This window comes from Oncorhynchus gorbuscha, linkage group LG20 (genome assembly GCF_021184085.1).
Source record: "Oncorhynchus gorbuscha isolate QuinsamMale2020 ecotype Even-year linkage group LG20, OgorEven_v1.0, whole genome shotgun sequence".
NCBI lineage: Eukaryota > Metazoa > Chordata > Actinopteri > Salmoniformes > Salmonidae > Oncorhynchus > Oncorhynchus gorbuscha.
The window spans coordinates 19,426,780-19,438,681 of record NC_060192.1 but is presented as its reverse complement, the minus strand read 5'-3'; the positions used below and the strand labels follow the sequence as shown (position 1 = coordinate 19,438,681).

Here is an 11,902-nt window from a genome sequence, read left to right as displayed (position 1 = left end):
GATGTGGGACAGTTCTGAAATGGAGAGGTATAGTTAGATCCATCTGATTGTCAATGAAGAGAAGGTTAGCAGTCCCTATAATGAGTATTACATATACCCCAGGATACCTACTGTCAACAACAGACAGGATTCAGATTTCAATCATGTCCAGGGGTGTTAGACACTCCCATGATAAATAAGAACATCCCCACACAAACACAAGCCAGTAACTATGGAAAATATTGACATTGGTCCAGACAACTTCTTTGATAGGATGGAACCCTGCATGGAGTAGTCAGATATACACTATGAAGATACTGTATACACATTCCATTACAACAAACATCATCGGGGGACGATCTCATTGTTTTTGGTTAAAAGAAAATCCCTCGACCTCTACTACAGTAGATGCCTCATTTGATAATAAGATGTTGCCACAGGCTGAATTTGGGTAGCAATTCATTTTTGATACTGTTTAGACTGGCATTTACTAGAGAAATAGTATGGCGTTAGGTACATTTTCATAACCTAGTACCAAATGGTGCCTGTTGTGGGGGCTTGTTTAAATGAATCCCAAAGAAAAAAAGTAATTCATACTGTAGGTTATTACTGGATAATTACCATGTACATTCTAAGTTAATACCTGGTCATGTGCGGTCTTGGATGAAGACCATTTCCTAATGATGTTGGTTGGAAATGAACCTATAGAGGCAGAGATGACAGACACCAACACATAAAGCAGGTGAGTAGGAATGAGAGTAACTGGACTGGACACTTCTGTTCTGTAACAGAAAGAAAATGCATGTACACATGTTTTACAAATACGCAAAAGTAGTTTAATGAATAAATAGCATCATAAACAACAACCATGAAAAGTCGGATTCATAGAGATGGGACTGTGACCCTGGAATAAGAGAAGGAACGTCTTCCTATGTACCTGAGGAAAAGATTGAGGGACGGTTTCCCAGACACATATTAAGCCTAGTCTTGAACTAAAAACAAATCTCCATCGAAAATGTTTCCTAGTCCAGGACTAAGATTAATCTGTGTCCAGGAAACAAGCCTCGAGGGTATAAGCGGGTAAGGAAAACCTGATTCTAGGCAGCCATCTTAATTCATCAAGTCAATATCCATGGCCCTCCCGTCACATGCAACCAAGCGCCATCAAGGAGCTTGTCTTATTGGTTACCTTCAAGTAGGATAAGCATACAGACAGTGGTTTTTGCTGTAATGTATACGCCTAAAGATGCCAAACCCGGGATATATTTTCACAGTGATCTGAGGTATCTAGTGACCAATAGCAGTGTCACATTATGAAACAATAAATATTTAAGCACATCAAATATTTAATACATCATATTCAAATATGATTAGATAGCAAGTCATTTAAAGGCAGGAGCCATGTATTTACACTACCTACTGTGGAAAGGAAAGACTTCATATCCCCACTCAATCTTTCCTATAGTAGTAAACAACCATGCTAATAAATAGTTCCTCAATTTGTGATTAAAGCTATAGTGGCCATAATAGAAGCCAAATGGGCTTTTTAAATGGAATTTCTCAGAGGAAACTCCAGTTTCAGTATACTTCAGGTAAATCTTCCATAGAAATCTGTGATTTGTTTCCACCATTTGGGAAACTGAAAGTGTCACTATGGAAGACTGTGCAAAGGGTTTAAGAAGTTAAAATAATGCATATGTTAAAAAACAACCTGAAGAAAATAATCAGAAAAACCTTCCTCTAGGGATTTTTATGTTAACTAGAAGAGGAGAATAGGTGATTGTACTGTGTTAGGATCGCAATGTTAAGCAGTCTGAACTTCTGCTCATTGAACATATTTTCTGGTTCTGAACTGTTACAAACCATTCGCTGATCCGGAACATTCCCCAGTGGTTATTTTGCAGTAATGTGAACAGGGTCAAAGCTTGTTCCCATTGATGAGCAGGAAGGGCATATCATTTGCATCACACATCGATTATAACATACAGACTCTCACTTTCCCTGGTCACACACAGACAGAAATAGCTTAACCGTGTTACATTCTTGTCACACTTTTCCAAATATCACAGCTCGCCAAAGAACGATTTATCTTGGTTGGGTCAAGTGTGAGATGCTGGGCATAAACTCCCACAAGGAAAAATGGGTAAAAGGGTTATTGACTTGATGTTGTGCAACTGTACTTACCCCGAGAAGACATGTTTTAGGCAGACAAACATTAAAACAACATTAGGAAACGTATCTGGTCTCTTTTTTGGCTCCTGACTGGAATCCACCAGCTTGGTCCAGTGAAGCAATAGGGATTCAAAATATGAACAGGGAAGGCGCCAGCATTGCTGTCTAATTAAGTCTGTTACAGGCCATGTGTGGTGTGGTCCTGGTTTTCATTCTAGCCCAAAACTAAGCCATTTTGGGCCACACATTCAAACCTCTACCTCTGTAGTGGTCCGAGAAACCCCTTTAGGAGTCTCCACTTCCACCCACCTCCCCCTGAGTAATTTCAGGCAACACGTCTCCTACACCCTCCTCTTCGTCAGACTGTCCCACTCCCTGCTCCCTGGGGGTAAGGGGCTCTGTGTCACTGTCATCCCACTCCACCACAGCTGTGTAGTCCCTCTGGGTGGAGGTGGGGTCCCCCAGGGTGCTCAGGCTGATCACACCGGCCAGGCAGGAGAAGAGCAGGCCCAGCATGGTGATGTAGAAGCTCTCTCCTGGGTAAGGCTTCATCCCCACCACCCCTCCCTGGATCCTGGAGCCAGACCCAGGCCAGGTCCAGCCCCCCACCCATTCCCACAGTGGCCCAAACTTGCCCTCCTGAAGGTTGCAGTGGATGATGTACAAGCAGGCCCCACACACTCCCAGAACAGACAGGAGGAGAACCACTGGGGAGAGAGGAAGGAAGAAAATAGAGAGAGTGGGTAAGAGAGAGAGAGAAAATGGCATACTAATTAATCCCAGAGAGAACTGCAGAGAGTGATGTAAGCTAACATGGCTCAGCAAACATGGCTCGTCATTCTATGAGAGTTCATATTTTGAGAGACCTGTGGGAGTGCATTCTTCTTCAAGTGATGACAGTATTATAATAAGCCCTTAGTGAGTGAGAAAACAGAAAAAGACAGCAAAAGAGAGCAAGAGAGAAATAAATAAAAATTAGAGACAGAGAAGTTAGGTTACCTGTGGAGATGTGGAGTAACACCACCAGTCGAGGGTGGGACATCCCAGTCCCTAGGAAGTCCAATAGGAAGGAGGAGCTGGAGAGCAGGACAGCACTGTAGCACAGAGCCGCCAGGGCATAGAGCAGCCACACCCCCCAGCCATTTACACCACCCAGGGGACCTGCAGGGAGGGAACGCACACATGCCACTTTACTTTTTCCACATTTTGTACGATACAGCCTTATTCTAAAATGTATTAAATTGATCAGGGGGGGGGATCTACACACAATACCCCATAATGACAAAGCAAAATCAGGTTTGTAGAAATTATAGCAAATTTATTAGAAACACAACTGAAATATGACATACAGTAACAGTCAAAAGTTTGGACACAACTACTCATTCAAGGGTTTTTCTTTATTTGTACTCTTTTCTGCATTGTAGAATAAGAGCGAAGACATCAAAACTACAAAATAACATGGAATCATGTAGTAACCAAAAAGTGTTAAACAAATCTAAATATATTTTATATTCTTCAAAGTAGCCACACTTTGCCTTGTTGACAGCGTTGCACACTCTTGGCATTTTCACAACCAGCTTCACCTGGAATGCTTTTCCAACAGTCTTGAAGGAGTTCCCACATATGCTGAGCACCTGTTGGCTGCTTTTCTTTCACTCTGCGGTCCAACTCATCCCAAACCTTCTCAATTGGGTTGAGGTCAGGTGATTGTGGAGGCCAGGTCATCTGATGCAACATTCCAGCCCTCCCCTTCTTGGTCAAATAGCCCTTATACAGCCTGGAGGTGTGTTGGGTCATTGTCCTGTTGAAAAACAAATGATAGTTCCACTAATCGCAAACCAGATGGGATGGCGTATCACTGCAGAATGCTGTGGTAGCCATGCTGGTTAAGTGTGCCTTGAATTCTCACCATCACACCTCCTGCTGCATGCTTCACGGTGGGAACCACAGATGAAAAGATAATCTGTTCACCTACTCTGCATCTCACAAAGACAAGGCGGTTGGAATGGAACCAAAAATCTCAAATTTGGTTCATCAGACCAAATTTGGCCCACGCAAGTATCTTCTTTTTATTGGTGTCCTTTAGTAGTGGGTTCTTTGCAGCAATTCGACCATGAAGGCCTGATTCACGCAGTCTCCTCTGAACAGTTGATGTTGAGATGTGTCTGTTACTTGAACTCCGTGAAGCATTTATTTGGGCTGTAATTTCTGAGGCTGGTAACTCTAATGAACTTATCGACTGCAGCAGAGGTAACTCTAGATCTTCCTTTCCTGTAGCAGTCCTCATGAGAGCCAGTTTAAAATCATAGTGCTTGATGGTTTTTGCAACTACACTTGAAGAAACGTTCAAATTTATTGACATTTTCTGGGATTGACTGACCTTCATGCCTTAAAATAATGATGAACTGTCATGTCTCTTTGCTTATTTGAGCTGTTCTTGCCATAATATGGACTTGGTCTTTTTCCAAATAGGGCTCTCTTCTGTATACCACCCCTACCTTCTCACAACACAACTGATTGGCTCAAACAAACACATTAAGAAGGAAAGAAATTCCACAACTTTTAACAAGGCACACCTGTTAATTGAAATTAATTCCAGGTGACTGACTCCCTCATGAATCTGGTTGAGATAATGCCAAGGGTGTGCAAAGCTGTCATCAAAACAAGGGGTGGCTACTTTCAAGAATCTCAAATATATTTTGATTTATTTAACACCTTGTTTACTGCATGATTCCATATGTGTAATTTCATAGTTGATGTTTTCACTATTATTCTACAATGTAGAAAATAGTAAAAAATAAAGAAAAACCCTGGAATGAGTAGGTGTGTCCAAACTTTTGACTGGTACTGTAATTATTCAGACCGTTTACTCAGTACTTTCTTGAAGCACCTTTGGGAGCGATTACAGCTTTAAGTCTTCTTGGGTATGACACTACTAGCTTGGCACGCCTGTATTTGGGGAGTTTCTCTCATTCCACTCTGCAGATCCTCTCAAGCTCTGTCAGGTTAGATGGGGAGCATTGCTGCACAGCCATTTTCAGGTCTGTCCCGAGATGTTCGATCAGGTTCAAGTTCGGGCTCTGGCTGGGCCACTGAAGGACATTCAGAAAATTGTCCCAAAGCAACTCTTGCGTTGTCTTGGCTGTGTGCTTAGGGTCGTTGTCCTGTTGGAAGGTGAACCTTCGCCCCAGTCGGAGTTCCTGAGTGCTCTGGAGCAGGTGGTTTTCATCAAGGATCTCTCTGGGGCGGTAGGGTAGCCTAGTGGTTAGAGCGTTGGGCTAGTAACCGAAAGGTTGCAAGTTCATATCCCCGAGCTGACGAGGTACAAATCTGTCGTTCTGCCCCTGAAAAGGCAGTTAACCCACTGTTCCTAGGCCGTCATTGAAAATAAGAATTTGTTCTTAACTGACTTGCCTAGTTAAATAAAGGTAAAATAAAAATATTGCTCCATTCATCTTTGCCTCGATCCTGACTAGTCTCCCAGTCCCTGCCGCTGTTGCTGCCACCACCATGCTTCACCGTAGGGATGGTGCCAGGTTTCCTCCAGACATGACGCTTGGCATTCAGACCAAGTTACATCTTGGTTTCATCAGACCAAAGAATCTTGTTTCTCATGGTCTGAGTCTTTAGGTGCCTTTTGGCAAACTGTGTATTTTACTGAGGAGTTGCTTCCGTCTGGTCACTCTACCATAAAGGTCTGATTGTTGGAGTGCTGCAGAGATGGTTGTCCTTCTGGATGGTTCTCCCACCTCCACAGAGGAACTCAATCTCTGTCAGTGTGACCATCGGGTTCTTGGTCACCTCCCTGATCAAGGCCCTTCTCCCCCAATTGCTCAGTTTGGCCGGGCAGACAGCTCTTGGAAGAGTCTTGGTGGTTCCAAACTTCTTCCATTTAAAGAATGGAGGCCACTGTGTTCTTGGGGACCTTCAATGCTGCAGAAATGTTTTGGTACCTTTCTCCAGATCTGTGCCTCGACACAATCCTGTCTCTGAGCTCTACGAACAATTCCTTCAACCTCATGGCTTGGTTTTTGCTCTGACACGGTTAACTTCGAGACCTGATATAAACAGGTGTGTGCCTTTCCAAATCATGTCCAATCAATTGAATTTACCACAAGTGGACTCCAATCAAGTTTAAAAAACATCAAGGATGATCAATGAAAACAGGATGCACATGCACTCAATTTCAAGTCTCATAGCAAAGGGTCTGAATAGTTATATAAGGTATTTCTATTTTATACATTTGCAAAGAAAGTACACCCACAGCTGCTCACAGACGAATGTGCTCAAGCAGGGAATACACACAATTACATATGGACAATGCAAACATAGAGGAATAGAATACAGACACATATTATCAGACATAGCGTGAGCACATTTTAACAGTGTCAACATGACACTTGCCCCCCAATCCATCCTTTCCCCAAAACACACGTAAATATTGGACTATATATATTGTCTTCCTGTATTATACTTATGCCAAAATGTTTATTATATGCTACTGATTTACTTTGTTTATATTATTTTATTTCTTATTGATGTTGCATTGTCGAGAAGGAACCTGCAAGCAAGCATGTCATTGGACGGTGTATACCATGTGTATTCCGTACATACGACCAATAAAACTTGATAAGAGTGAAAAGACAATCCTCAGTACAACACTTCTTCCACCTCCAGTCTTGCCCCTACCTGTGTCAGTGAGGTTCTGGGGAGCATGCAGTATGAAAGCCACACCATAGATGAGCTGTTTGCCTCCAGGGTCAGTGTTGTTCACGACTTGGATCCAGTTTGGGTCGGCGATGGATGTGCACAGTGACACCAGCGTAAAGCACTGGCACACCGCAGCCGGAGACATGCTCAGAGTCATGGCTGGAGGAGAGACACAATGGATTTACCAATAACAATTGTTTACAAATGATGCTGCTTTACAACAGAGAAAGGTTTTTCAACCTCAGAGACTTTGCAACAGTTGCCAAATGCATAAATGTGATGTCAGCATTTAGGCTGGGTGTTGTACTAGTCTGGACTGTTTTTTTTTTTTTACTGTTTCAGACAAGCAATGTGTATGGCTATGTTAGATGTATAGTGAACAAAAATATTAAACACAACATGTAAAGTGTTCGTCCCATATTTCATGAGCTGAATTTGTTTTTCACAGAAATGTTCCATACACACAAAAAGCTTATTTCTCTTCAATTTTGTGCACACGTTTGTTTACATTCCTGTTAGTGAGCATTTCTCCTTTGACAAAATAATCCATCCACCTGACAGGTGTGGCATGTTAACCTTGAGCTGGGGAGAATAAAATCCACTAAAATGTGCAATTTTGTCACAAGTTTTGAAATAGCGTGCAACTGGCCTGCTGACTGTAGGTATGTCCACCAGAGCTGTTGCTAGAGAATTTAACATTAATTTCTCTACCATAAGCCACCATCATCGTTTTAGAGAATTTGGCAGTACGTCCAACTGGCCTCACAACCGCAGACCACGTGTAACCACGCCAGCCCAGGTTCCCCACCTCCAGCTTCTACAACTGCGGGACTGTCTGAGACCAGCCACCGGGGCTGCTGATGAAATTGAGGAGTATTTGTGTTTGTAATAAAGCCCTTTTGTGGGGAAAAACTGATTCTGATTGGCTGGACCTGGCTCCCCAGTGAGTGGGCCCGGCTCCCAATTGGGTGGGCTCATGTCCTCCCAGGCCCACCCATGGCTGCGCACATGCCCAATCCATAGATTAGGGCCTAGTTCATTTATTTAAATTGACTGATTTCCTTATATGAACTGTAACTCAGTAAAATCTTTGAAATTGTTGCATTTATATTTTTGTTCAGTATAATAATATGATTCCAATGTAAATACAGTTTACACCTACAAAGTAAAGAGAGATTATGCACACAAAAAAATTGCCTAACTAAGAAGCAGTGTTCTGGTGCAGGTTGTAGGAACATTACTACTGTAAACCGAATGTAGGGATACCTAAAATTAGAGAGCTGTTCTAAGAACAGCAATATTTTCTCAGAATCAAATTAGCTAACATTGTTTGGTAATGCATATAGCACTTAACCCTACCCTAACCAGCACCAAGCCTAGCCCAATACACTACAAAGTATGCTTGAGACTAAAATGTAGACTCGCTAACGTTACGTGCTATTCAGGGATAACCAAATAATACAAATAAAAACGTCATGCGAAACAACTGAATTGTCTATTGTTCAGTTTATTGTCTGAAAAGCTAGCTATACATGATGGGTGTGTAAAATTAGGCATTTCGAAATGTCACATTTCCACCCCCTCTCGTGCCCTGAATGAACTCAGATAATAAATTATCAATCAAGTAACTAGATGGCTATTTAAAATGCACCTGCACAATAACAACAACTATATCCAAGCTACTTCTATGGCTAACGTTACTTACCGAGCTAAAAAGAAACAATGAAATCCACGAACATATAATTATTCATATATATCTCAATGACTGATAGGTGTGGCAAAAAATATATCGTTTTTTAGTTGACGTAATCTCAATCCATTTCAACACGGGATTATCTCGTTTGTATTTAGCCAAAAATAATGGATATACTGACAAGATTACATGTCTCTCCGCCCTAAAAATGGGAGTTGCTGTCCACAAAGGGTCTGTCTAGTTCCCGCCTATCCTTTCTACGCTATGCAACTGCCCCATCACATGAATGAATATGCATGTCCATCTAGAGGCAACTCCAATAAAAAGTGTTTTTTTCCCCCTCAAAATTGCCGGGATGTCACGTGTCCTATTTATATCTGTACACTCATAACAATTTAAGCATTACGAAACTTCTATTCGATCAAATAAACCTCACGTAACATATAAGGCATTCATATTGTAGTTGACCAAATTCGACATTGTCATTGACCTACATACAAAACGACTTGCTTTGGTGTGCGAAACAACGAAAAAAACCGCATCCTGCTGGGGGAGCAGATTTGCCGCCGAGTTGATCCTCTCGCTTCCTCTTCCTTTCCTTTTTCTTCGATGAGGTTTAATGGCGGTTGGCACCCAATAAATGTTGCATTACCGCCTCCTCCCTTATACTTTGCTTGAAAAAAACAATAAATAAACAAATACCCTACCTTCTAATTTTAACACTACACTCACAATTTCTTAAAAATAACACTGCCCAACTCCACTATTTACATCTATTTAGTCCTACCTCAAACGACAAGCATCACACACACTGTGAATCTACCCCTTAAATTGGTCAACTTTTACATTTACTGCTACCCCAGTAATCACTTCTTTGGCACCCTTTTCTTGGGAGAAAAACAATTTACCTTTCTTGTCCTCAATTGTTTAACACGGAGCGCCTTCTCCCTCTGACCAGCAGAAACACAAACAATTACCACAAGACCACTTCTGATTACCCTCACCGATTCCACAGCACCCAACACTGTTTTCACCCACAAATGGATCTGCCAAAAGGCAAGGGTCCACTTTTCCAAAAACTTCACTCCTGCTGTCACAGACTCATCTTCGACCTCCTTCACTTCCATTTCTCCTCCTGTCTTCAGCTCACTCTGCTTACACTTTCTACCATTCTTCTTTAACAAACCATTTCCCTTTCCCTGCTATTTTTAACAGACTCAATCTCACCCTCTTCCTCCCTCTCTCTCTTAGACCTCCTCTGCCTCTCTTTTCCCCTCCATTCCTCCTCCATATTCCAGGTATGTGTCTCCTTATGATAATACTGCACTTCTCCTGACATACATCTTGTTCTTGCCTTCTCAAGGGACGGCATTTAACCGGCTGTCACAATCTCCGCACAATCAGCATGAACCTCTCGGGGTGTAGTGCTCAACAGTGCATACCACTTATAAAGCAGCTGCTTCGTCTTGATGTTCTTATTTTTCATAAGATACCACTTTTCCATTTCAAACATCTCACTTCCTTCTCTCTCTTCCTCTTCCTCTGGATTACCAGAAATTATAAAGGCCATTGCTATCCGGGGTGCTTGGGACGTCAATCTGAAGTCTGCATTGGCCGTGCAGCTTATTTGGTGATACGGCCTTTCCAGAAGTCAGGGCATTCATACTTATTGCCTTCCCGGAGCAACTTTAAAAAACAATTTATGCTTGATCCAAAGATGTGGTTGGAGGCTCCATATGGAGTGTGTGACACAAATGTGGAGACCAGGAGTAATGCAGAGGCCAAATCGAACTCCATACCACATCTTAGTCCCCAGTGGCGATTTTAGCATGTAAATCTTGTTGGGGCAAACTCAACCCCCCAAAATTGGGCTGCATGCCAGCAAAGCCTCTACACAACACAACACTAAATAATACATTCATTGCACTATAATGGTGACAAACGGTGCCCACAAACTGTTAGGGCCTACATAAAGCTGTACCAACAGCAGAGCTTTCTTTTCAGCTACACCTGGCTCTCAGCGGTACCTTGTCTGGCAGCGAAAAAGTTCATTCATCCTCATTTACTGTCTTTTAAAAAGACATGGCAGACTTGCTTAAACAAATGTGGTTTCTACTGACAATTGAGATGTACAAACTATTGCATAAGGGGACAACGAGCGGATAAGAGGAAATCCTTAATTTTTTGTGGAAGGACCACCAGGGGGCAGGCTGGTCCCACGGATAGTAGCCCAGCCTGTGAGTCAAGGTGATCAGAGGCAATTAAGCACAGCTGATGCTACTAATGACCTATTATTTTCCCCCTACAAGAGAGAGGAGGGAACCAGTAGTTGGGGAGAATGGAGAAAAAAAGAGTGATTGCTTCTCGAAAGGAGAGGACTTACTGGACGGAAGAGAGAAGAAGAAGACAAACTACCTCTTGGGAATGGCAACCACGGATCCGCACCACCACCCGATGAGGAATCTCCACGAACAGATAGTTAAGGTGTTGACACACCCGTAATTTATGTTATAGTTCAAAGTTACTCACCTTGTGTTCCTTGTTCCTGTAAAGAAGAAGATTTGTGTTTTCCTTGTGAGATCATTCTTGATGGTGTGGGATTGTTTGAGAAGAAAAAAATACCACAATAGAGAACTTTGTTCAATGTAAGAAAATCTGCTGCCGACCCATTTATTTCACCTTTCCCCTTTAGAGCAACCTCAAAGTACTTGGTCAGCTCACATTCGATAACGACATTGATGAGCGAGCTAGGACGGACTTTGTCAAAATGACAATTTGTTCAGCACTATTGAAATGTACAGCGACAGAATTCAGAACATGGGTCGGTCTTACAGTATTCTCCATGTACACTAAGTCAGAACCGTAGGATAAATAAAGGGGGCATATAAGCTGACAATCAAAGCTCTTACAATATTCAATGATTACATTTCTCTAAAATAGGCTATAGGCTACATGTGCACCACCAAGTCAGAACAGTAGACTGTTATGAAGGGAAAAGGGACCAAATTATTAGTGTGAGGCACATGGTCTCCTAACAGCTTACTACAGAACATACAATTATAACCTTCTTAGCTACAGTATACATATCTCCTTGGCATATTACATAATTTATGCAGCAGCATACAAGACATTTTTGGATTCACTTTGTTGTGCTGGGCTCACTTGAACAGGAAGGTGGCGTGGGGTCTGGCATTCTCTGGATTGATGGTGCTTTCAAGACAACTGGGAACTCCGGGAAAAAAACAAGGTTGAATTGTGACGTCAATGATCTTCAGGTCGGAACTCTAGAAAGAGGTCCGAGTTCCCAAACATGTTTTCCCAGTCGGAGCTTGTTTTTCCCCGAATTCC

The 11,902-nt window shown here is 42.3% G+C and overlaps 1 protein-coding gene across 1 annotated transcript; it reads right to left on the bottom strand.

Annotated features, from left to right (window-relative positions):
- Positions 1-792: 792 nt before the first annotated feature.
- LOC124007261 lies at positions 793-9,151 on the bottom strand. Its single transcript, XM_046317695.1, has 4 exons — positions 9,049-9,151; positions 6,841-7,020; positions 3,151-3,312; positions 793-2,858 (listed from the first exon to the last, which is right to left on the bottom strand). The coding sequence occupies exons 2-4, from the start codon at positions 7,016-7,018 to the stop codon at positions 2,437-2,439; spliced, it is 762 nt and encodes a 253-aa protein (XP_046173651.1). The 5' UTR covers positions 7,019-7,020; positions 9,049-9,151; the 3' UTR covers positions 793-2,436.
- Between the last annotated feature and the right edge of the window lie 2,751 nt (positions 9,152-11,902).

Coding starts and splice junctions, on each gene's coding strand:
- LOC124007261 (XM_046317695.1), bottom strand. CDS start 7,018: ATGACTCTGAGCATGTCTCCGGCTGCGGTGTGCCAGTGCTTTACGCTG. Junction 3,313..6,840: donor CCAGAACCTCACTGACACAG/GTAGGGGCAAGA, acceptor CCCTCCCTGCAG/GTCCCCTGGGTGGTGTAAAT. Junction 2,859..3,150: donor GTTACTCCACATCTCCACAG/GTAACCTAACTT, acceptor CTCTCTCCCCAG/TGGTTCTCCTCCTGTCTGTT.